The sequence below is a fragment of the Pseudopipra pipra genome, chromosome 3 (assembly GCF_036250125.1).
Source record: "Pseudopipra pipra isolate bDixPip1 chromosome 3, bDixPip1.hap1, whole genome shotgun sequence".
In the NCBI taxonomy this organism is placed as follows: Eukaryota; Metazoa; Chordata; class Aves; order Passeriformes; family Pipridae; genus Pseudopipra; species Pseudopipra pipra.
Genome location: NC_087551.1, coordinates 113,142,898 through 113,169,254, shown reverse-complemented (window position 1 = coordinate 113,169,254; position 26,357 = coordinate 113,142,898). Strand labels below are relative to the sequence as shown.

Here is a 26,357-nt window from a genome sequence, read left to right as displayed (position 1 = left end):
CATTGGAGCTGTGTTAAAGGGGTTGGATCCCACATCAGTGCCCTGACCTTCTCAGCTGTTTTGAAACTCTTACAAAGGGTTCTAAACCACCAAAAGTTCCACCTCAACATGAGGAAGAACTTCTTTACATTGAGGGTGGCAGAGCACTGGAACAGGCTGCTGAGGGTGGTCTTGGAGCCTTCCTCTCTGGAGACATTCCAAACCCACCTGGCTGTGTTCCAGTGTCACCTGTTTCAGGTGATCCTGTCTTGGCAGGAGGATTGAACTAGATGATCTACAGAGCTCCTTTTCTGCACAAACACTCTGTGATTCTGTTTATCTTTCTGCCTGATCCAAAAAACCCATCATCAACTTTCACTGACGCTATTGGGGTGGACCAGCCCCATTCTTCCCACTCCATTTACTGTAGTGCCCATTCAGAAATCCTTCTTGCTGGCACATAATCGCATAATTTGATTTCTTTTCCTGCAGGTGGTTAGAAAATTGTTAAGCTAATCTTTGCATTTGCAATGTTTGCTCTCAGATTAGTCAGTGTAACTCAAGATCATTCAATTGTGAGACAATATTTGCACAGTGAGCACTGCAGAGGCTGACACAGTCACCAGGCTTGGTGATCCTGCTTGTGTAAACAACTTGATGTTGCAATTTTCTCATTACCATTAAATTGCTGTTTTTAATTTGTCTCAGAAACCCTCCATCGTTTGAGAAATCACTGGTTTAGGGAGATGTCTAAATTATATGTGCTCTTCAGCTGTGCTCTGGAAAGGGAAAAGCAGTTGTGTTGGATCCAAACTGGAAGGTTGCAATGAATTCCCCAGTGTATTTACACACATAGGATTTTCAGTCTAGTTGGACTTAAAATTCTGCACTGGGATAGTTTCCACTGAAAAAATCCATCTCTGAATATCAGGCCATAAATGAACATAAGAGAAGCTTCTTGTGAATTAAGCAGGAGTCACCACACAGAAAAACTGCATTTTGTGAAGCAGGGCTCTTCATGTGCTCCAAGACATTTCCTCTGCTTCCGCAGTGTTTTCCTCAATATTTGAAGTTGAGATTTCTGATTTTAGGATTGAACTGCCAGTGTAACCCTCAAAAGAACCCAAGAGACCCAAAAGCAGCACTTTGGTACCCGTGTGAGTGTGGTAAATAGACGAGGATCTTCCCAGGGGTCTCATGGTTTGTTTAATTATGGAGTGGATTAATAGTGTTCATATCCCTCCAGTGCTTGGTATTTTACCTTGAATTTGGGGGAGCTTTGTTGCCTGTGTGTAGGAAGATGACTCGAGCTACACATGGGATATTCAACCCCCAACAATGGCAGTGTCTTTTCAGTGCCCTCCCTATGGAAGCACCATCAGATCTAACTAATCCTCCATGTCTTTAATTAAATACCTCTGGCGCAAAGAACTTTACCTTCTGTGCCTGGAAATTGCAGTTGATTACTCCCCTGCTGGAAAAGCCTTTTTTTTTTTTTTTTTTTTTTTTTTGGTTGTTGTTTTTTTTGAGAGGTTTTGCTAGTTTTATGTTTGGGATTTTTTTCTTCATTTTTTTTACAAGAATTAAGCTGTTTCTCATGCCATCGTCCAGTTGCAAATTGGCCTGAGACTGACTTGTGCCATGGGCTTTGACCTCCAAAACTGCCCACTCATTTTTTTTCTGAACTAATCAGCTCGATGAACTATTTACAGTTGGCTTTTGGGTCTTCTCACTGCTTCTGTGGCTGCCCCTGTCTGAGTAATTAATGACACTGTGGTTTGTTTATGGTCTTGAGTTACTAATGCTGTTGGCTGCAAATGCATTTTTACCTCTGGGACATGCCAGTTTCCCGGTTCTAGTCCCACCTTACCAGCCCAGGTCAATTTTTTGTGTGTAAACAGATTTATCCTGTAATAGTTGGGGAGAGACTGGGGTCATTCATCAGTCCCATGGAGAACATGCCTAGCCAGATTCTGCCCTTCTTGTGCCTGTGTAACTCAGCAGAAGCTGGAAAGATTCCTTTAGGACAGCTAAAATTAAAATGAATAAGAAAAAAAAAAAGAGAAAAGGTTATTTTTCCAAGTCAGGGTACAGCCAGTCTCAATTAAAAATAGGGATATTGGATAGTGCACTTCATGTCCAGTCACATGCCCAGCCCTGATCCTGGTTGTTTCAATGTTTCTAAGAGGCTTTAATTAAGGATCTGTTATGTGGCCCTTTTAAGCAGGATAATACCACCTGCATTTTAAAGCTGGAGTAAGGAGTAAAGAGAAGTTACACAGCAGCAGATAATGCAGATAGGAATAAAAATATCATCTGGTGGGCTTGGAAATAGCTTGTTGGGTTATGTTCCAGGCTTGTTCTATCCCAGGCAATCATTTCAAACATGTTAATTCATAAGGGAAAACCGAGTTTGATCTCCTACCTCCTCTGGAAACCTGTTACAAACTCTCAGTGCATGGATAGTCAGAAGCATTCTGATAATTTCCAGCCCTGCCTTATTCATAGCTACAGTTACTTCCAGTCTTCTTTGGAATAATGTTGTCTTTTGGCATAAATTATTCATTTTTTTCACAGTGTATAGTTCTCTGCATATCTTTTCTCCTTCTGGTTGTTTTTGGGGGTGGTTTTGTTTGTTTGTTTGTTTGTTTGTTTTAATATGTGTAAGACTAATTCCTTAGTGATTTGTGATTCAAGACACAACTATTCCTGCCATTTTTTTTAAAACATTTATTTCAGAAACTAGAAGAAGATGGTCCCATTATCTATTTACCTTTGTTGCCCAGTTTGACTACCAGTGTATGCTCAGCAGGGTTACCCAGGGGTGGTCTCTACTATGACATGAATTTAAGGGACATCTTCCATTCATGTCTTTGGATCATTAGTAAAATTCATCATTGTTTTGTTAAGGCATTTTGTACCAACATCTAAAAACCACAACCCTATTAACTCAGTGGTAAACTGGCAACAGGGACTGTTGTAACACTGGCACTCAGAAAAGAAGGACCTCAGCAATCAGATCATGTTATTTTCAGGACCATCATCACATGGAATTGAAGTGGGTGAGGAATTTCTCAAGGTCTAAAGCTGACGAAATCCTGGAAGCTAAGAGACTGTCCCATCTTTGAGGGAAGATCAGGAGAAATCAGGAAAGTTGAAACAAGATCCCTGTTTTGCCACATTTTTTTTCAAAGGATTTCCCAGATGGTACCAGAGCCTTGGGGGAGGTTTAGGTTGGATATCAGGAAAAGGTTCTTTTCCCAGAGTCAGGCACTGAACAGGCTCCCCAGGGCAGTGGTCACAGCACCAAGGCTGACAGAGCTCAAGGAGCGTTTGGACAATGCTCTCAGGGACAGGGTGGGATTATTGGGGAGTGCTGAGCAGGGCCAGGAGTTGGACTCATGATCCTTGTAGGTCCCTTCTGACTCAGGATATTCTATTAAACAGAAATTATAAAGGTGAATGTGGTGCTTTTGCTAAGAGGATGGAAGTAGATTTTGCATTGCAAACTTCTCCAGAGGTTCTCCTTTCACTTTCTACTCTCTCACATCCAGCTTGGAATTGCCTCAATCAATGGCAAAGCTGGAGTACTGTAGTGATGTGCACGTGGATGAAAGTCATTTAAGGGGTTGCTGAGCACATTGTAACATCCACTAGACTGCTTTTGCACTCTGATTTCCAAAGACACTCAGTACAGGCTACTTAAATATTTGAAGGCAGCTTCTCTGGAATTGCTGCACGAGTAAGAGAAACCCTGCAAAAAAATGATAACTCAGTCTGGCTTGTTTGTTTTTCTGTAGTGAAAATTGGCCTTTTTGGATTGGGAGGGAAGTTTCCTGGGTAAAGAAGGGTTCACAGTGTGCTCTTTTGCAGCTCTTTCCTGGTAGTTGTTTGGTGTGCTCCTGTAATGAATGTTGTACCCTCTCTCCTAAGACTGCTTGGAGATTGGAAATCTCTGCATTCATTATTAGCCTTAAAAATCATGGAATCGTTTAGGTTGGAAATGACCTCCAAGATCATAGAGTCCAACCATTAACCCAGCACTGCCAGGTCCACCACTAACCCATGTCCCCAAGTGCCACATCTACATGGTTTTTGAACACTTCCAGGGATAACAATTCCACCACTTCACTGGGCAGCCTGTTCCTTGACCAGCTTCAGTCTATTCATTGATTTCATAGCACAGCCAGTTAAATCATATTTATTTCCATGTGGCACTCTAAATCCATATATTTGTCTACAAAGTAAGATGTTGCACTGTGCTGCTGGTAGAGAGAATATTTTTTCTAGCTGTTTATACTTTTTGCACAATGTAAGGTATTTTCTCTTTGGGATGACCCCATTCCATCTTTCCAATGAAGCTGCATATATTCCTTTATTCTCTCTGTTAGCAAAATTCTTATTCAGTGCTGGGAATTAAAAGATTGTTGCAAAATTCCTCTTTTGGTTTTGGTTTATGTAGAAAAAAAACACATTTTTTATACTGAGCTGTGAAGTGCAGGCAGAAGACTCTTCTTACAGCAGCAGGATGAGAGAGTGTCTTATGATTCTTGGCTCAGGGATACTGGTTATACAGAGGAAGACCTATCCATGCCAATTGAAATTCTATAATTTTATGGCTGTGGTGAGCATTTTTCAGCTAATTTGTCAAAGGGTTAGAGGTGTGACAGGCAGGAAAGACAGATGGTGATGCCAAGAGACAGGTTTAGCTTCTTTGAGCACTGGGCAGTGTTTTCCTTGTTAACTCCACTGACTGTAGCAAATAACATGCATTTGCATCCTTTTCAAGTGTGTGTAGGAGGGAGGAGTCTGCACCAATTTGTCTGGTTTAATTATAGATGTTCTACCCACCTTCCTAATTGCTCCTTCATTAAGAAGTAGCTTGTTTCTTTTTTCCCTAGGAGCTAAAAATAATCAACTTTTGTTTGTTTCTGTAAATATTTTTTTCTGCCCTTGAGGAGATAATTATTTCTATTGTTGCACGAAGATGGTGGCCAATACAGGAGGAATAATTAGAGCAGATGGCTGAAAATACTTCCCTTGTAAAAGACATCTAGCGTAATAAAATACCTCCCCTCCTCTTTTGTCTCCTCCAAATATACGTTTTTCTTTCCTTCAGGTGGATGGGAGTTGGGTGAGGGGGCGTAAATCTTTTCCTGATGTATTAAACTGAGGAGCTGTCAAGAGTTCACAGCCTGGCAAGTGAGCTCCCCGTATCCATCACTGAAATTAAAGTGTTTTCAAATGTGGTGTGGAGTCCTGGGTCTGTGGCGTGGGGAAATATCCGCTGCACTCCATCACTTGAAATGTTAACCTTGTCTCTCCGTGGTGACTGAGGACAGGAACACTTGCTCTCGGAACTTGCTGGTTAAATGGCAATCTGTCAGCACCAAGGAAAGGCTGCCCTCGTGGGTGTCAATCTCGGCTTTGTCGGCGCCGCTCCAAACCTTTGCTCGTTCCTGGCCATGCACTCCGGGAGGAATGAACGTTCCTCCTGCTGGAGATCGCAGGAACCGCACTGTGCTCTGTCCTGTAGGATGTGTCTGGGGGAAAGAATAAATCTGGCTGCCAGGGGTGAAGTTGGTGGGAAACCCCTGCTGATTTCAGGTTTCCCTCCAGGTAATCCTCATCTGGAACCCACAACCCGGAATCCTGGATTCAGAGACTGGATTGGGTTGGAAGTGACCTCAAAGAGCATCTCGTTCCAACTCCCCTGCCATGGGCAGGAACACCTTCCATTAGACCAAGGTTGCTCCAAGACCCATCCAACACGGCCTTGGACACTTATAGGGATGGGGCAGCCACAGCTTCTCTGGGCAACCTGTGTCAGGGTCTCACAGTAAAGAATTTCTTCCTAATTTCTAGGGAATAAGGGAAAATATTGAGCACAGCAGGAAGCAGAGCCTGTGTTTAACTATATCACTTCTTATTGGTTTTATTTTAAAATGTCTTTGTTTTCTGGCCAGAGGATAAAGGTCTTGTCTTGGTGTCTCTAACAGTTGTTGCAGTCCTTTTTCAGGACTGTACTCTAAACAAACCCCACTTAATTAAACAAATTGTAAAGTTACCACAAAGTGTGATCAAATTACCTATACGTTGTCTAAACAGGAGTTTCTCAACCCTTTTAAGCCCAAACCTTGCATTTTGGTATCCTTCCCATTTGTGAATTGTTTGCCAGCCGGTGTGGGAATGCAAGTGTATAACTGTTCTTTATTCATTTGTTGCAGTGGCTGCTGCTGTTTCTGAGCCTTGGTAGTCACAGGCACAAGCTGAGGAAGTGATGCTGAGAGATTGTGTCCCCAAAGGCTGACATAAAGGCAACCCCAGGCTGGCTGACAACAGCAGCAGCTAAAAAACATAAAATGGAGAGAAATCTGCCTGAAAAGGAAAAAAAAAAAAAAGGTGCAGCAGGGAGGAAGGATGTAATGTGCTGAATTGCTAGGAGATTGTGCATCATTTATTCCATGCCATGAGAACATTATTTCACCTTTCCGTAATTCATTCGTTGTTTTAGAGGCCTTACTGAGAAGGAGTTGATACCCCCCAACAATTAACCTGTGTTGTACACAAGCTGTGGGCCTGCTACACAAGGTGTGGCCTTGTGGTTGTGTGTATAATCATGGAATATTCTGAGTTTGAAGGGACCCACCACCATCGAGTCCAACTCCAGGCCCTTCACAGGACAACACCAACAATCCCACCACATGCCCCAGAGTGTTGTCCAAATGTTTCTTGAGCTCTGTCAGGCTTGTGGCTGTGACCACTTCCCTGGGAAGCCTGTTCCAGTGCCCAACTACTCTCTGGGTGAAGAAGCTTTTCCTAGTAAATACAATTCGGTGTGTGCATGACACACTCCAAATAGATGTCAGAGCTGGAAAGGTATTGCAGGACTCTGCTTGTTGAATTTTCAGGTCAGATCCCCTCCCTGGTCCTTCTGCTCTTTGATGTCCCTGGATGAACTACTGGCTCCTTAGGGATTCCCAGTGCTGGTGATTCCCCACCTAACTGTGCTTTCTGCCCATATTTTGCACGTTTGGTTCCCTACTGAGTTAGTGTCATCTGCTGTGCTGGATTCAAAATGTGAAATGTTGCCAGGGTGGGTTTACTGTGGATGTGTGATGTGAGGACCCATCCTGCCAAAATTTGGGTGACCATTTTAAGTGTTCAGTTCATGTTATACTTGTTTACTTGGGAAAAGCACCGAAAAGGTCTCTTGCCTCAATTTAGCTACTGATTTTCACAAACCTTGCAGGACCGCAGCATATTTGTGGTCTCACTCCTCCTATGAAATCCAGTTGAAATAGCCCATGTTCAAGTGTGAGCTCTGACAGTGACACCCATGACTGCAGAGGTGTTATGGTCTCATAAGCTCTGTTTCCTCCAAGTCATCTTCCCAACTCTGTTACACTCTAAAGCCAGAGTGTGAAGCTGCCTCCTCACTGCAGCAGCTGCCTCCAGCCAGCTCCAGCTTCACCATTCAGGGTTTGTTTTATGCCAGCTCCTCTTTCTCCCATCCTGAATTTCAAGCTTCCTGTCATTTTTCCTGAAGCTGGGAAAAGCACAGGAGGAAAATGCCCAGTGGCTGACACGCAGCTTTCCTTGTCTCTGCAGGTTCCTCCTGGTTCATTCACCAAGCACACATGGAATGGGCACTCAGCCATGACCCTGGTGCTTGCAGCTGCTGCTGCTCCTCAGTCTGACTGAGAACTATTTAAATTAAACACCAGAGGTCAAATACCGGGTGCCAAAAAGGGGGGAAAATGGAAAAAGAATGAGGTTTTTCTTCTATGAAAAAAACAGTGAGGGAGACACTCTTATCCTGCTCAGTTGCAGGCAGAGGAAAAGGTGCTGAGGTCTCTTCATGATGAAGAGGTTTAGATCATGGCCATACAGTCCTTTGAGAGATGAAATGGTTGTCTCAATCTTTTTTCTTTGGGGTCTCAGCTGAGTTGGTCCATCCCAGTGGCCCTGAGAGTGTGCTCAGACTTGCAGGGCAGCAAAGTTCCCCATGTCAACACACAGAGACGGTGGTATTTGGTGTCTGTAGGGTCAGTGTGGGCTACAACCGATCCCATATTGATAACAGGTCAACTAGACTAGACAGGAGGGAAACTAGAAGGGCCAGATGAGAGTGTGGGTTTCCAGAGCTGTGACTCTGTCACCCACCCTGCTTTATGAGAGATATGCAATTAGTTTATGTGTTAGTTCATGTTATTTTGCCATGAGCTGCTTAAAGGGAACTGGGCATAACCACTACCACTATTCAGAAAAGGAACTGAAAAATTCCATTGCAGTTGGAGATGGCACTGTGCTTTTCTCACAGAAAACAGGGAGAGTAATCACATGGGATTCACAAGGTCCAGGAAAATGTACTGGTGAATGAGGGCACATGGCCATTTCACTAACTTTGCATTAGACCACTCCTTCTTCTTTCAAGGGTCTTAAGGATATGTTCTTTCATCCTAGGGAAGAGTGTAGGACTGCAGAAGGGTCACCAAATAATATTGTTTGATGTCTTTCAATCCCCACAGAGCTACCTTCCGTCTATCTCCTTTGTACATTCCTCCATGCTGTGGTGATTTAAAGTGCATTCCTTGAACAAACCATCTTTTCCCTCTTGGGAAAGATTCTTTAGATCTATTCTCTCCATGATAGTGCAAGGATGGTACAAGTGATTACAAACAGCTCTTGGTCTTTTGTTATTAGCTGGTGTTCATCTGTTTACTTTTATTTAAAAAAAAAAAGGAATGCTACAAATCAGAAATCACATGAAGGATGTGCAGGCAGGTGGTGCATGTGGCAGTGAACTGTGCCAGGCATCTTCTCACTGGAAACCTTTGGGTATGGACCGAGTGGAACAGCAGAGACTTTTATGACCTTAATCAACATGTTTTCTCCCGCTGTGTAATCATTCTTTGGGTAGTAAACTTTCTTTTGAGCAATAACATCTGTCTTTGCTTAGGCTGATGGTGTAGGGACTGCTTCTTACTGAGGACAAATGCATCATCTTGATAACAGGGCACTTGATGCACGATATTTGTATATTTTATGAGTTGCATTCTTAAGATGGTTAATGGTTCTTAGTTTCCTAGATGAGGAAAGTTAGATACTTTTCCAGCAGGGGTCCTGCATTCAGCTCTTACAATGGGGCTCCCAATGTAAGAAGGATGTGGATCTGCTGGAGCCATTCCAGAGGTCATGGAGATGCTCTGAGGGCTCGAGCCCCTCTGCTCTGGAGCCAGGCTGGGAGAGCTGGGGGTGTTCACCTGGAGAAGAGAAGGATCCAGGGAGACCTGAGAGCCCCTTCCAGTGCCTAAGGAATCACCAAGAGAGCTGAAGAGGGACTTTGGACAAGGGCCTGGAGGGATAGGACAAGAGTGAATGGCTTCCCACTGCCAGAGGGCAGGGTTAGATGGTATATTGGGAAGGAATTGTTGGCTGTGAGGGTAATGAGGACTTGTCACAGGTTTCCCAGAGAAGCTGTGGCTGTCCCACCCCTGGAAGTGTCCAAGGCCAAGTTGGACAGGGCTTGGAGCAACCTGGGATAGTGGAAGGTGTCCCTGCCCAAGGCAGGGGGTTGGAACAAAATGATCTTGAAGGTCCCTTCCAACCCAAACCATTCTGTGATTCTACAGTTATACTGCCATAGGTGAGCACTGAGGCTTTTATGTCAGAGGGTGTTGGTAGGACTGAATGGATACAGGACCTTCTAAGAGATGACAGCAGAAATTCAGCAAGAGCTTAAACACAGATATTGCATGCAGAGAAGCTTAAATCAAGAATTAGAGTGTTTTATATTTAGAAAGGGGAAACATCATTGAAAAAAATCACAATATGAAGAAGAGTTTATTCTTAACTCTTGCAAGGCTTCTATCAACAGCTTCTTAAGTTTTTGGTGCTAACAAGAGCAGTCTGGTGTATTCCTTATGGTCTTGCTTTCCCCTTAGGATTAACTGAAGGATTCTATGTGACTAGAGTGATGTCAGAGTGACTTTAAGATATTCAACAAGCCTTCTCAATCAAATTTTCTGGTGGATCCCACCATTTACAACTGCATCATGCAGTGTTTTACTGGTGGCATTGGCAGTGTTTGTGCCAGACGAGAAGGTATGGAATATGTAATACTGTGCTACAGTTGGCTTGATGAGCAGTGTATCTGAGAAATATGCACCTTTCCATGGAGTGTACTCTCCTCTGTCCCCTGCTCTGGGACAAAGCCAAGTTTAACTAGCTGCTTTTCAGTGATCCTGTGGTATCCACTTGTATATGGTATACAATCTAGTTCAAAGCACTGTCACTGAAGAGTAATTCACAGCCTCTCTGGAAAGGAAGTGGATAAAGATATCTATCCTTTCAGCTGAAATTTCATCCTAAATCTCTGAAATATATAATTATATGTTTACAACTAATGAAATGAAACTAGTCCTATCATACTTAGCAATTGTAGAAATTGGAGAAATTGTACTCTCTGTAGCAGATGTGTACAGGTGTGAAGGCTTATCTGTACTTCTGTAATGATGAAGTGGTTAATTCCCTCTGACACCAGACATTTAGCTCCCTAGATGTTTTCACTGTGTGTGTGTCAATGTAGTTCCAGGATTCAGTCTGAACTGAACCAAATAAATTCCCTTTGCAGGGTAATCACGGAATATGTCAGAGGGTAAAAAATAGCAGCATCCACCCAGCATGGACATCAACCAGTTGTATCATTTAGCTAGGGAACCATCACCCCTTCCCTGGTGTAAATAATTAGAGCCATAGAACTTTAGAATGGTTTGAGTTTGAAAGTACCTTATGGATCATCTTGTTCCAACCCCCTACCATGGGCAGGGACACCTTCCTCTGGAACAGGTTACTCAGGGACAGTGCTGTTGGAAATGTTGTATAAAACACTAGGAACATAAAACTAAAACTGACAAAAGCACAGTAAAAAAGAATAACACCATCAGTATTGATTCACCTAAACCTCTGCAGATCCAGAGCAAGAGCTTTAATGCACATGATGTGCTCAATTTGAAAATGGAGTAATTTTGCTGTAGCATTGAGGTTATTCTTTCCACTGCTGTTTCACATTAGCACAACTTGGTGAGGACTACAAATATTTCCATGTCTGGTTTCCCCCTCCACCTCAAATGAGTTGAGGGTGTTCTTGCTAATTCACATATGGGACCAAATAATATGTTATGGATGTTTGTGTCCACACTTGTGCACACGTGTCCATGCAAAAATACTCACACATTCCTCAAGAAATTGGCCAAATGGGACCCTGAGCATCCTGGTCTAGTGGAAGGTGTCTCTGCCACTGGCAGGGGGGCTGGAACTAGATGATTTTTAGGGGTCTTTCCAACCCAAATCATTCTGTGATTCTATGAAACCTTCACTGCAAAGTGCATACCTGAAGTTTAGAGGTGAGGAGGAGCCATGGTTTGAAACTCACAGGCATTGTTTTACCATTGCTCGTTGTGAGTCAGTCTCTTTGTTGTTCTTGAGTTGTTCAGTGCTTTATTTGGAACTGATGTACAAGCCATCAAAGCAGAGGCAATAATAACACTGGATAAGCTGAAAAAGCTAAAAAGGTATTTGAAAGGAGGAATGTCTCTCTCAATGTGAGCGAGTGGCAGGAGAGCCTTTGAAAAAAAATCCTCTGAAGCAAAATACTGCCTGTCTAGCGGAATGTTATAATTCCAAACTCTTCAGGCTATTTTTATGACATTGCCAGGAAAAAAACAGTGCAGTTCTGCTTTTTGAGAGGCAGAGAGAGACACACACCAGGCAGACCTGTGGTCGTTCCGCAGCCAGACCTGCAGCAAAGCCCCTCATTCCCCAAAGCAGAATGAGACAAGGGGCAACCCCTGAATTGTGACAGGCATTTCTGAAGGCCAAGAACTTCTCCAACCCCAATCCCTCTATTGCTTTGCCTTACACAGGGTTCCCTCTGGAAGCCAGCTTGCCCAGAGCACGGCAGAGGAGATGCCAAAACCACGCCGGACAACGTGGCATTGGCATCTCCTCCGCACTTCGCTGGGCAAGTTGGCTCCTTGAAGGGTGGAAGGGGGTGAGCTTTGAACTTCTCTGGATCTTTTTTCTTTCCAGCTTGCCCTCCAGTTTTGCGGCCAGTGGGACGAGGACTCCAGCTGGCCTGCTGGCCACCAGCCGCGAGATGGCGATAACGTCACGATAGAAGGAGGCCGGACGCTGCTGTTGGGGACGAGCACCAGCGTCCTCAACCTGCTGCATCTCAAAGGTCTGCGAAAGGGGGGTTCGGTGCTCTGCTTCATCCGGGGCTGGGAATTCTTAGTGCCCGTGATCTCCCCTTCCGTTCCCCACCTCCAAACATCGACGGTCAGTCAGGCTGAGTTTCCTCTTGATACACAGGATGGGGATGGGGGAAGCATTTAATTATTCTATATGCAAAAGGCATCGTCTATGCTGTTTGAGGCATAATAACAATATAAGTAGAAAGGCTTTCTCCCCCTCCCCGTTTCTTTCCCCCAGCTACCAAAATTGCTGCTGTCTTGAGCAATGTTCAGTGATAATGGCACTGCTGATAACAATAAACAGCTCTGTTCTGTTTGGCATCTTCGAGGCAGGTGTCTCACAAACACCTTTACAAAATTAATGATGTTACAGAATTGCAGGTCACAACCACCAAATGTAATTAATAATCCAAAATCCTACAGCACAGCTGGTGGACAGTAAATAAGAGTTATGGGGGAAAACACTGGGTTTGCTAGGTTCATGTACTTGCTCTTAGACCTAGAATAAGTGTGAGACAGGTACATCTCTGTGGGTCTCTGTCAAAGTAAGAATTAAAACTACTTGTAATTCCATGCCAGAAATATTCCCCTCTGGAAATTAGGCCCTGGTTGTGAAAACTGTTGTGCATACGCTTGATATTAAGGGAATGAGCTCTGCTAGTGAAATTGCTTGCTCAGAGTTAAGCCTGTGCTGAAACAGCTCAAAAAATGAAAACAGGAGGTTTTTTATGTTGAAGGACCTGGACCTTTGCTGGTCAAAATGATTTTATATTAAAATTATATTAAAGGGACTACTCTTACATTGAGATGATGATAAAGAACGTAACAACTATATTTTAATCTGATTTCAAATGATCATTTTATAAAGTAAAGACTTTGTAAGTTTTTCTCTACTGTGAGAACATTTCCATAAAAAATCAAAGTTGTTCAGCTTATGTTCAGAGGTTTTCAAGAATTGCTACACCAGACATCATTCCTGTTTAAAAACAAAATTAAAAATCAAGTGCGAGGTTTTAGATTAAAAAGGTGAAACAGTTTGGTCACAATACTGCAGCAGAAACCCTTTGAACTTTGGACCTACTTTCAGATACATTTGATCTATGAATCAGCACTCATGAAGCTACCAGAGCTCTGATTGAATTTAATGAAGTCTGGAGCAGTATCTTTATGGCTTTGGCTCATCTGACATTCAAATCATTCCTACCCTTTATCGTGTTTTCCAAGAAACTTGGTTTATAATGTCAATTCAGTTAGGAAAGCAGCATTAAAATATTCAAGATGTTATTATTTCTCCATTGCTACGTGCCATACATAAGGACCAAACATTTTAGAAGCAGAAACCTGCACAGGGATTGTTTATCAGAGCTTTATGAAGTTGCCTGTTGCATACACCCCCGTGATTTCTCTGGCTGTTTAGTCTTGGTTAGATTTGATGTCAAAACCTGCTGAGATCTACTCTGAAATGAGGCTGGGATTTACCTTTCCTAGTCTTCCTTCCCCTTATTAAAGCTGTCCAGCTCAGGAGAGTTGTTTAGGCTCCTGTATTGACAGAAACACACATCACCAAAAACTTATTCATCTTAGGTATTTGTAGATACCTGTTTATAGATGAATCACAGGGGATCCCCTCAGAGCGTAAACTACTGACTCTGTGAGCATGTCAAATAATCGACCGCTTTCCCCAGGTACAAGATGGACATGGCAGTAAACCTCTAACCTGTAGGTGGGTGTAGATATGTGCTTCAACTGAAATATCCCATTCCTATCCTAGCTGGAGAGTTTTTCTTCATCGGAGCTGGAGAATGGGATTAAATTGTAGCTCTGCTCCCTTTGGCTTTCATGACTCAGCATCAGGCTATCTGTGCACTTTCAAGCTGAAAATAAAAAGAGCTTTAATGCTACTGATTCCGGTGATGCTGTACTGCCCATTTTCTGGTGCTGTATCTGGCAAACCCAAAACAATTACAGACCCATTTCTTGAAATTCTCTTTTAGGACACCATGAAGACTTTGAATACTACCCCTGTTTGTACATCCTTGTAATGATTTCAACACCGCAGGAATTGTTTAAAGGAGTGTTATAACAAGGACATCCAGCTTCATGTGCAGCCTCAAAGTGACTCTTTCTAGACTGTATTAACATATAGCCGAAAACATACAGTTGTTCTGGTGGAGACCAGACTGTCTGGGCAGAAGATCTGGAGACCAAAGCAATGGAGAAATAGGATTAAGCAGCTGGATTCTGCTCACTGCCATGAGGGCTCAGGAGTTTCTCCCTCCTCCTCAAAAAGCAGAGCATGAACATATGAATATCAGCAGTGGAAAGTTTAATAGTCAGACTCTGAAACAGCTCAGACAAAACTGATTGGGGAAGAGATACAAGATAGACAGACTGGAGATAATTCTGTGTGTTCAGCAGATTGCAGTTATTTTTGTAATCCCGACATCACAAGAATGGAAATATTTATGATAACCCAGGACAGATGGAAATTCCTTTGCACAGGGCTTACACTAGGGGAACTTCTTTGTGTTTGGTGGGTTGATACCTCAGGCATGTGTTGTTGCCTTTGTCTGAAATTAGAGTGGTCTAGGGAGGTCTGAAGACAAAAAAAAAAAAATAAAAAAAAATTCTGCCTGGTCTTTCAGGAGTGCCTTGGCGATGAATTTTAGAGTGTCATTGCCAGGATACCCTTGTGGGTTTGAAGATCCCCAGCTGGCCAGTTGCCTCTGCAATGGCAATTTTGAGATGGCTGCTCTTTCAGGCATAAGAGAGAATATTGCTTTGGTCCTTGTACTAGAAAAGACTCAGTTTCAATTAAAGAATCATTTTGGTTGGAGAAGACCTCCAAAATCTACAAGTCCAACCTTTGACTGAACACCACCTTGTCAATAAAACCATAGCACTGAGTGACTAAGCCTAGTCATTCCCTGAAGACTTCCAAGGATGATGACTTCACCACCTCCCTGGGCAGCCCATTCCAGTGCTTGACAACCCTTTCAAGCATTGGAACGCTGAAGAAATAATTTCTGATGTCCAACTGGAGCCTCCTCTGGCACAGCTTGAGGCCATTTCCTCTTGTCCTCTCACTTGTTGTCTGTGAGAAGAGGCCAAACTCCACCTTTCTCCAACCTCCTGTCAGGTAGTTGTGGAGAGTGAGAAGGTCCCCTCTGAGCCTCCTTTTCTCCAGGATAAACAATCCCAGCTCCCTCAACCACTCCTCATAGGACTGACTCTCCAGATCCATCCCCAGTTCAGCTGCCCTTCTCTGGACATGCTCCAGCACCTCCATGTCTTTCTTGAAGTGAGAAGCCCAGAACTGGGCACAGGACTCGAGGAGAGGCCTCACCTGTGCCAAGTAAGGAGGGACAATCACTTCCCTTTCTCACAGCTCTTCCATCCCCCATCACTTGTATCATTGCTGAAACCAGTGTGCCAGTTCCCTCTTCCATGGCTGAAGACTCCAGGCTGAGGTCTTCAGAAAGGTCTGACCCACCTCATCTGTGGTTTCTCTAAAATCTGTGCACTCAGTTCCCAATAGACCTGAGATAACCTGAGCCTTGCTTTTTTTTTTTTCAAACCCTGAAATCCAAGGAAACAATATAAGGAACTGAGAAGCCCCAAAGATACTCCTGACATTGTCAGTTATTGTCTGATTTTGAACCCACATCACAGGAGCAATGCTTATCCATCAAGAAAGCCCACATGAAATCTGGAGATGAACTGTTCACAAGGACATGAAGTGATGGGTCAAGGGGGAATTGCTTCAAAGGGATGAAGGGCAGGGCTAGATTGGATATTAGGGAGAAATTCTTCCCTGTGAGGGTGGTGAGATCCTGGCACAGGTTGCTCAGAGAAGCTGTGGCTGCCCCATGCCTGCAAGTGTTCAAGACCAGGTTGGACAGGGCTTGGAGAAACCTGGGATAGCGAAAGGTGTCCCTGCCCATGGCAGGGGGTTGAAACGAGATGCTCTTTAAGGTCCCTTCCAACACAAATGTTTTTACGGTTCTATGAGTCCACGATTCTATGAATATTTTGAATTTCTTGTCATCCATGCTCTGATCAGACTGTGGCTAAACTGGATCCTGTGAGTAGATCTGGGGGAAGGGAAACACAGATATTGATTTTACTTGTCTTTTTCTCATCTTTGATGCTTTTAAAAAGAACAGCCAATATTCCCTGATACACCTGCTTCAATAGTTATCAAATAACCAGTGCTTCGGTCATTGCTGATAAAGATTGGGTTTAAATTCACTGAAAGAAGGAAAAAGCTTTTCCTTCTGTTTTCCTGTCTGTGGCATCAACCAGTCCTTAAATCCACCTTAAAATCCCTTACCAGTAGGTACAGTTAGAACCTGTTTGTGTCGCAGTGTTTTCTATGCCATTTTGATCAACCCATTTAGGATGTTCATTGTGATACTTTTTTTTTTTTTTACAGGCAGTTTCCAGTTCATATTTTCTTTTTTTAATCAGGCAGAGACATTACAATTAAAATACCGTAAAAGTGATTCTGGCAGTATTGCAATAAGCATGTTTTTTAATTAAAGGAAGAACATGGGATGTACAAATAGTACCAGCTAATGGGAAATTTCATCCAATGTATTTTTTAATTGAGATTTAAAAGGAAGAAAAGTCAGCCCAATTTTTCTCTGTCACTGTGTGATATTTTCCTACGTTGTTACGGTGAGCCGGCAATAATTAGTCTCAGAGCTTTAAAATCCCAGCTGTTTTCATGGAAAAACAGTGGAAGACATCAGTTCTTTATTTGTTAGCACATTTTGCTGCAGGAATTCAGTGTTATCCAGCAGAGTGCATCTCACAGAGGTGGACATTCCTGGAGGAAGAGTTTTTAAAGCCCTGAATCCATAGCAATTTAAGGGGTGGGTTTTTTTCAGATTTTCCTCCAACTTCGAACCCTTGTTTCTTTTGCCATCATGTTTTAGATGGGCTTACAGCATGTACGTTGGACTCCCAGGGCTCTCACTTGCCAATTAAATTGATTTGCTGCAACTTTAGTAGCTCTCGAGACTCCTCTGGGATGCTGCACAGTGAACAGATCTGTGGAAACTAATCCTGGCCAAGAAACTTGATGCAGCTCTGTCTGAGACCAGGCTGAAACCTGAGGCAGCATCATCTCCTTCTTCTAATCACTGTCATGGACGGAGGGGCTCACAGAATCACAGAATGGTTTGAGTTGGAAAAGACCTAAAAGATCATCTAGTTCCAACCCCCTGTCATGGGCAGGGACACCTCCCACTATCCCAGGTTGCTCCAAGCCCAGTCCAACCTGGCGCTGGACACTTCCAGGGATGGGGCAGCCACAGCTTCTCTGGGCAACCTGTGCCAGAGCCTCACCACCCTCACAGCCAAGAACTTCTTCCAAATGTGCACTTAATGCTTGTCTGTCAATTGAGAAATAACAGCCAAAAGACCTCTTTTCTTCATCACACCTCTATGTGTGGTGTTTACCTGATGCCTCCACCAGGCTCACTAGAAGTTCCTTCATTATATCCTAGGTGATGTCATAACTGCTCAAAGCTATCTTGGAGTGGCTGCACCTCTTCCCCACCAAGTCAGCTTTTCTTTTTCTAATCCACCTAAGCTGTTGATAAGCATCTCAGATGTATCTAAGAGCTGAAAAATAGAAGTACTTCTTTGAAGCAGATACACCTGTGGCAGCATCTTCTGGGCTGTCAATCTGAATTGCCTTTGCCTGTCTCCTGAGTTCTCAGGGAAGAGCCTGATCAGCTCACAGGGAACACGTGCCATCTGAACAGATGGTTGAGAGCACAGCAAGCCAAAAAACAAAGGCTTGTCGGGCTTGGGAGATGAATTCTGTCTGAGCCACCGAAGCAGCTGCTGGTTCCTCTCCCAGGGACAGATTAAGGCCTCCATCCAACAAAATGCTGGAATACAAGCTGGACTTCTTAGTGTGCTAGTGATGTCCTGGTGGAAATACATGGACATTTGAATTCACAGCTAGTTTGGGATCTGTTCCTGTGTGCTGTGAACATGGAGAGATATTCTCAAGGAGGAGAAGAATGAATTTTGGGCTCTTGGTTCAAGCACCCTTTGAGATGGAGCCAATATAACAAACTTCTCCTTTGCATCTTGCTCAGCCATGGTCCAGCATGCAAACAACTTTTATGGCTCATTGCTGCTAGTTGAAGATTATAAGAAAGTAGTGAAAAATAAGATAATTTTATTAATACTTTTCTTATATTTGATTATTTAAAAAAATTGTCTTGCGACTATCCAGCACCTTTCTTGTAGTTTGCTTGCTTTGACACTGCATTTAGCTTTACATAAAGTAGAATTAAATCTGAAGTAGGACTGAACATCTGAAGTAGAACTAAATCTAAATCTATCACTTTTATCCTAACTCCCTAATGAGCCGTTCATTAGGAAAAATGTCTTATATCAGCAGGGAATGCAAGGTGAGGCTTCAAAAGGTGATAATAGAAAATCCCTCCATGTGAAAGGTGCACTTTGGAATGGGGACTTTGCTGCCCTTGGAGTTCAGAAAATCTCTAGGGCATTTTAAATCACAACCTGAATGAGAAATATCAGCATCACTTTTACGCATTGCGAGAACATCTGTGTTACAAGGACTCTTTTTTTAAAAAATAAGGTTTTTGAGAAAGGATGTAAGCTGCTATGTTTGAAAGCATGAATTATCATGACAGGGGCAAGGAGAAACTTCTCACAACAGTCTTCCCCATCCTCTACTCCATCATTATTTGCTTTTTTTTTTTTAAGAGGTGCAGGATGTATCCTCTTTCCGTAGTAATACTGTGGATACCTGGGCTGTGGCATTGCATGAGCCACTCCAGACACCTGAAAAAGTGAAGTGTTCATAAATTATCTTTCAAAATCCTTTCTTTTTGGTCATGCCCTCCACTATTTTCCAAGGACTTTGGAAGATAAACCTCTTTTCACAAAACCAGTTCTGCCAATGGCATGATGGTGCTGTAGTTACCCACACAGCAGATTAAGTCCCCACCTTATTATCAGGTTTGTTTTCTTTAATATTCATCTTTTTTGTAATTATTTGTTCTGGCTGCTTCTCCCCTCCAGTGGGACAGATGGAGTTGCCTTGTTGGTTTTTTCTCTTTCTTTTCCTCCCCTTTTTTTTTTTTTTTTCCCTTTGCTAAAGGCAGATAAAGAACGATTTCTTTTCTGTGTGTGCAGAGGTGGAGGCTAATTGCTGGGTTAATTGGGAAGAATGGTGCTTCTGATGTTCTCACAAAGTATCAAATAGCCTCAACATATTTCTCCCCTCTCTCCCTCACTCCACCTAAAGAGACCCATTGAATTTGCACATTACTGTACAGAAGTGATTATAGGTTTAATTGTATTTATTTTGCTTAGTGGGGAGGCCATCATAACAGTGTTTGATTGATTTTTATAAAATCACCCTCAAGGTCATGTGTAGGACTTTGCTTTCCTGTGCAGCCATAACAAACAATTTGAGGGTCACAGCCAAAGGCTCAGTTGAGCAATATTCTTGCTTTCTGCTTTCAGAGGAGAGGTCAAGTGCAATAAAAGAAGGAAGCATAACTTTTATTTTCTTTTTTAAAAAAGGAGAAGACAACCTTGTAAAGCAGCAGCTGTATATTTATTCTGACCCAAGAGAAACCACAGAGATACAGAGGGGGTTAGAGGGACAATATGCAATTTTCAAACGAAAGTATTTGTAAGTTTGGCCAGAGTTTGTTTTACACATAGACTTGATAAATGGTTAAATGAATCCCACCTTTTCTTTACTGTGATGCTGCTCTTCTTTTATCCTCAATGGCTGAACTTTTTTTCACTTTATTTTCTCCCAAAAACCAAGTGCCTTTTGGATTTGTTCTGGGAGGGCTTCAGAGGGTTTACAAGCATCCAGAGACAACAGCATTATGGTGTGACCACAAGTGCAGCTGATCTCTCCACCTACTATGATTATACTGGGTCTGACTGCTGCTTCTAAGGGAAAGCAAAAGAGTCACATAGAGCAAAACAAGCAATCATAGAATGGTTTGGGTTTGAAGGGACCTTAAAGACCATCTCATTCCACCTTGCTGTCATGGGCAAGGAAACCTTCTACTAGATCAGGGTGAGCTACTGACTTGCCAAAGCCACCTTGTGCAGAAAGGAGCACAGGAGACAGAACTGGTGTCAACACCCGTCCCAAAAGCATTAACTGCTGCGGGTCAAACTGCTGCTGTTTTTGCAGGAAGAGGGACTCCAGGTAAGTGCAGGCTGTGTTCTTCTCACTCCTTCCTAGTTTTCCAGGCCAAAGCACAGCTCCCTTACGTGCTCTGTTGTGTCTCAGCTCTGTTCATGAGGGGAGGAGGATGAACATGCTCTACTGTTTTACCACAGACCCTCTGGAGATGGGTAGAAGGAGACAAATCCCAGACCCTCATGGGAAACAGGCATCTTCCCGTGACTACCTCAAGGTGCATTGGAATGGCTGCAAAAAGAAAAGGACACAGGAATCTTACATTCCTCTATCCCTGCCATCCCATGGGAAGGGGTTTTGGGAGGGAATTAATATTTCTAACCTGTCTCGTAGACAGCTTGAAAATTTTGGATAGACAAAATGTGGCTGAAACTTGGGAAAACTTATTTGAGATGTAGCTATACTTTTCCAATCAAAAGATAGGACAGCTTTGGCCACCAGCCTTTCTGGTGCAGTGGTACAGCATGGCAGCAATTAAAATACTCATTAAAAATTGTATGAAGAGAAGTGGAAACAGAAATGAGTGTATTTCTTTGGGAGCAGAGCATAGGAAGTCAATAAAGACCTTAGGGAAGATGTCTTTTTTATGTTAGGAATGAAATAAATTGCAGTGATTTACAGTTTCATTTATAGATTGTGGTGATAAAATTATTAACACTGCTGCTATAGGGCAAAAGTATTTAATAAATATTTCTGTTCTCAGTATGAGAACGAATAGGATGGTAAATTATATCACAAGAGGAAGATGGACCAGCAGTCCATTGTTACTAAATAATGTTAATAGGATGAATATGTTAAATATTCTTTCAAGAATATAAAATCTTAACAGGTCCAATCTCATTCAAGAGCTCTAAAACTTCTGGTAGAGACACTCTATGGCCCAAAAATCTTAATTTAAGAGTCAATGGGATATTACAGAGGGATAAAGAAGTTCTGATCTTGGTTTGATTCTGATCTTGATCTGATTTACAGGCAGGTAAATGGGAAATATGTTGCCTGCCTAGTTTGATATTAACCGACAGGTCGAAAGAGAAAACTGAGTGAAGTTAAATGTAGGAGATGGTTGAATCCATAAATTACTAACCATGGAATTATACTGAATGACAGAAGAGAAATTTAATGGAAGAAAAGGCAGAAAACTTCTGTTAATTTTCTAAGAAAATTACGAGTTTGTTTGATAGTTACTTCAATCAAATGTGATAGTGTGGTGACTGAGAGTCACCTGCCAAGATATGACAGCTGGCACGTGTGAAATGGACTAACTCAAAAAGTAAATTTTTAGTGGGGAAACCATTTTCATGACTATTTGGTTCCCACTGCACATCACTGATTATTGATGGATCACTGATGATCTGAGAGGAAGTGGAGATCACATTGTGCGAACGTCCTTTAAACCAAATGCAGATTTACACAGCTGAGAAAAGAGCTGGGCAGGAAGCAATTCAGCATGAAATTCATGGTTGCACAATAAGGGACCTTGTCAGGTAAAGCCAAGATCATGAAGAGGATCAGAAGTCAGTGTGGCCCAAGGATACCAAGATTGAAGCCAGGTTGGACGAGGCTTGGAGCCACCTGGTCTAGTGGAAGGTGTCCCTGCCCATGGCAGGGTGTTGGAACTGGATGATCTTTACGGTTCCTTCCAACCCAAACCATGCCATGATTCTATGATTCTATATCCACCTGATCTCCCAGTTTAATGAAGAAGCAAAAAGGCTGCAGTATTAATTTTTCCTGGGAAAAGTAAGAGGCGGGGGGTGAGAATAAGGAGTTTTGCCTCTATAGGCAGCGTCAAGAAAAATAAAGGAACGGAAGAATTATAAGATTTGGCTTTGCAAATTCAGGAGCACTGGACTGTGTGAGAGGCTGCACAGCTCCATGAGCTGGAGATGATTCCTTGCAAATAGAGTCTTAATCAGTCTGAAGGAGGGCTGAGATTTTATTTTACCTGTGAGTACTTTCACAAACAATGGTGTTTGCTGCACCTCTCCACAGTGCAGTGCAGGAGGGTACAGAGCACTCTGAAAGCTCATCCTTGACAAGTTATGCCTGGAAATAAAGCATAAACTGTGAACAGTGAGAGAAATTAGCTGTTGGAAAAGATGATCATGGCAAATGGTAGAGTGATGTTCTCAGGTCTCTTTATTGACTCAGCAGTCAAACACAGACAACTTGACTTCCTCCAGTTTTTCAACAGCCTGATGTACACGGGCCATCAGGAGATATGATCTAATGGTGCCTTCAGTCTCCAAATAATACCGTCTCAATTATTGTCCCAATTTCACCACAGTGCATTTCTTATTAAGACTATTTCATTTTTCTAGAAGTCTCGGATGTATCTCAGAAAAACAGTCAAATATCTGGTTTTTTTCATGAAACAAGCTGAAATTTGTGCTGTTTTATCACAATGTATGCAGTATAGTTTGTAAAAACATTATATAGAAGCTTAACAGAAATACATTTTTATATAGAAAAGTATGTCTAGAGAAAGAGACAATTTACACATAGGGGAGCTGGTTTTTGTGAGAGGAAACCCATGGTTCCCAGTGAATATAAGCCAGAAAACTAAGCATATTCTATAAAAATGCATATGGAAAGCACTGAAATTTGGAAATAAAATATTTAATGGGTAGTCCTTATTCAAATACTGACTTTGTTATAAGCCTAGGAAATGAGAACTAAGTTATAAGACTTTATTGTAAGATTAAGAAATCAATGAAGCAATGAAAGCCCCTCCATGCAAGAATAAACAAAGGGATCAGGATGAGAAGAATGTGTTCAGCAGGAGTGGATGGAACTGAGTGGGGAAGGTACATGAGAGCTGTGCTTCTCCTTTACCATTGAGAGCAGCAGGACCTGGTCAAAGAGGAGTGATAATTAAGGTAGATTTAATCTGATTTTTATATTAAAACTTCTTCCTTCCTTCTTTTAGTCTCAATACTGAAATTAAACCAGGGGTTCAATCTACCTTATCCTTATTCTAAGGATTGGTATAATCTTTATAGAATTATACAATCACTGAACAATTTGGGTTAGAAGGGACCTTAAAGATAATCTTGTTCCATGCACAAGGACACCTTCCCCTACACCAGGTTGGTGCAGCCTGGTCTTGGACACTTCCAGGGATGGGGCAGCCACAGCTTCTCTGAGCAACTTGTGCCAGGACCTCACCACCCTCTCAGGGAAGAACTTGTGGGAAAGGAAAGCCAACTGTATAGTAGATATGGATATCACCACTGACAACTGCTAACATCAGGAGAAAGCTGGTCATGGTATGAGAAATCAGAGTTCTCAGCTACTTCACACAAAGGGGGAGGGGGGTGTGATAGAAACCCTTTGTAAAGAGGTCTGAGGTTTCCAGACTTTGAGATTTTCCCTACTAGCTCCTGGGAAACAGAGCTTGACCTAGGAAGACATATCCCATATGCAGTGTGATAAGATGTCTGAGAGTCCATTCTGTCCAAATGCATTGTAAAGATAGAGACAATGTCATTTATAGGAGAGGAAATATGAAAGGAGGTAATGGAATAAACCACTCTGAGGTGACAGACTGGGATTGCCAGCTCAGACATGGAAAGAATAAGGGTGGCATTTGACAGAACTGAAAAGCTTGAGTCAAAACAGAGTTAGAAATGGCTTTTCATGCACTCTGTACTTAGACCACAGAATTCATTGCTTCAAGAAATCATTGAGACTAAAAATCACAAAGACTTGAAGGATCAGTTCTATATTACTGACAAATCTTATCCAGTTATACTAATAGATGGTAAAAGGAAAATGTTGGCAAGGGGACGAAACCTTATGCTTTGAGGCAAAGCTAACCTCTAATTAGGGATTGAAATGGTTTTTTTATGGTATGGGGAGATCAACTCACATCCAGCTAAGAGGAAGACATTTCTTATGCTGTATTTGGAAGCATCTGGTTTTGAACAGCAGCTGGAAGAGTTTGCAGGATTAAATCAACCACTGATCTAAACAAGTTGCCAGTTCTTATGTTCCAAAGCCAGTTTCCCCTCTCCTCTCCCTGTCAAATGTAGTTTGTAATCTAAAAAGTAACATAATACAAATTAAATAGAAATATTCCTTTTCAACATTTAGTGAGTGAGTCAGTTAAAATTGGGATTTTCCAACCCCAGCTCCCTTGCACTGGAATTTGAGAGATTTTTATGTCTGCCCAGACTGACTGGCCTTGCTCAAGTCTAGAAAGGCAGACTGTTGTAGAATCAAAAAACGGACTGAATTAATCAGGTCTGTAAAGAGCTGATAAATCCATAAAGAGAAGTACAAGGAAAGTTGGAAATTTGGCAGGACACAATAGTATTTTAGCTTTAATCTCCTAATTTTATGACAGATCCATTTGTTACCCACCTCTTACAGCTCCTTTGGCTGTGAAATAATGACTGGCTATTCCATCTGTGGTTGTATTTTGTTCTTCTCTTGTCTTCAGGTGGCAAACTCCTATTCACTGGGCCAGGACCTGTAGAACTACATGCTCATTACATCCTGGTATCTGATGGAGGAGAGCTCCAGGTGGGATCCCCTGAGGCCCCTTTCCCTCACAGAGCACACATCTATCTCTATGGAAGCATCCATTCTCCACCATTATTTCCATATGGAGTCAAGTTCCTGGCAGTGAGGAATGGGACACTTTCCATTCATGGTGAGTGCATTTTCTTCTCATCAAAAGCAGAGCACAAATGAGAACAGAAAACAAAAAAAGCACATCTCTCCACAAATAAATGTCTTCTTCCCTTGGAAACTGGACCTGAAATCTCTGTTGTGAGGTATCTGTGTTTGCTGTGCTGCTAGAATGGAATATCCTTCTGCCCTCCTCCCTCTCCATAACAAGTTTCCTTCCCAAAGAGGGTATGACTCTTGGGGTTTCTGAGAGAGTGTGATCTGCCAGGTAGATCCTATGGTGAGGCGAATGCCAAGAATGCCACAGTAGCCTGGGACAGCTAGAGTGGGGAAGATACTTTTCAAAGCATCAGCAAAAGGCTCCTAGCAGTGTGTTTTTCCATCCTCCACCTCTCTGTGCTGTGCTGGCATTCCAAAGCCAGTGGTCCGTCTGCAGAATTAGGAGCACAGCTGGAATATCTCTGTTTTCCTGGTGGTCCATATGGCCTCATCTGCTCAGCACACATTGTGGCCTAAATGACAAGTTCAGGCCAAACTGTGGCAATGTCAAGAATTTCAGTCCCAGGTGACAAGTCCTTTGCTCTAACCACCGGACCTTAGAATCACAGAATGGCTTGGGTTGAAAGAAACCTTAAAGCTCATTCCATCCCAACCCTTTGCCATGGGCAGGGACACCTTCCACTAGCCCAGGTTGCTCCAAGCCCTGTCCAACCTGGCCTTGAACACTCCCAGGGATGGGGCAGCCACAGCTTCTCTGGGCAACCTGTGCTGGGACCTTACCAAGGTACAACCATGAATTTCTTCTAAACCTGCCCTCTGCCAGTTTGAAGCCCCTTGTCTTGTCCCTCCAGGCCCTTGTCCCAAGTCCCTCTCCAGCTCTCTTGGACCCCCTTTAGGCACTGGAAGGGGCTCTCAGATCCCCGTGGAGCCTTCTCTTCTCCAGGTGAACACCCCCAGCTCTCCTGGACTGTTTCTGGAGCAGAGGGACTCCAGCCCTTGGAACATGTCCATGGCCTCCTCTGGACTCACTCCAACAGCTCCACATCCTTCATATATTGTAGCATGGAATAATTTAGATACAGAGCTTTTTTTTTTGAAGGCTATGAAATACAGGTATAAAATATCCATTTCTTGATTCAGTAGGTTGGATATGGAATTCAGGTTCAAACTCAGGATGAATGAGAACATTAGTGCTGTGCATTCATGTCAAGCTCTTAACTACTGGGCTGGTTTTAAAGCCTCTTTGTGTCACAGGGGAGAGG

General features: G+C 42.7%; 1 protein-coding gene across 3 annotated transcripts in view; it reads left to right on the top strand.

Annotated features, from left to right (window-relative positions):
• The window catches only part of PKHD1 (PKHD1 ciliary IPT domain containing fibrocystin/polyductin), a 267,993-nt gene that overhangs the window by 74,988 nt on the left and 166,648 nt on the right, over window positions 1-26,357 (top strand). For all 3 annotated transcript variants that reach the window (XM_064650787.1, XM_064650789.1, XM_064650788.1), the window contains 2 exons: window positions 12,073-12,223; window positions 24,905-25,117. In XM_064650787.1, coding sequence (XP_064506857.1) covers window positions 12,073-12,223; window positions 24,905-25,117 — 364 coding nt within the window. The remainder of the gene's footprint in view (window positions 1-12,072; window positions 12,224-24,904; window positions 25,118-26,357) is intronic.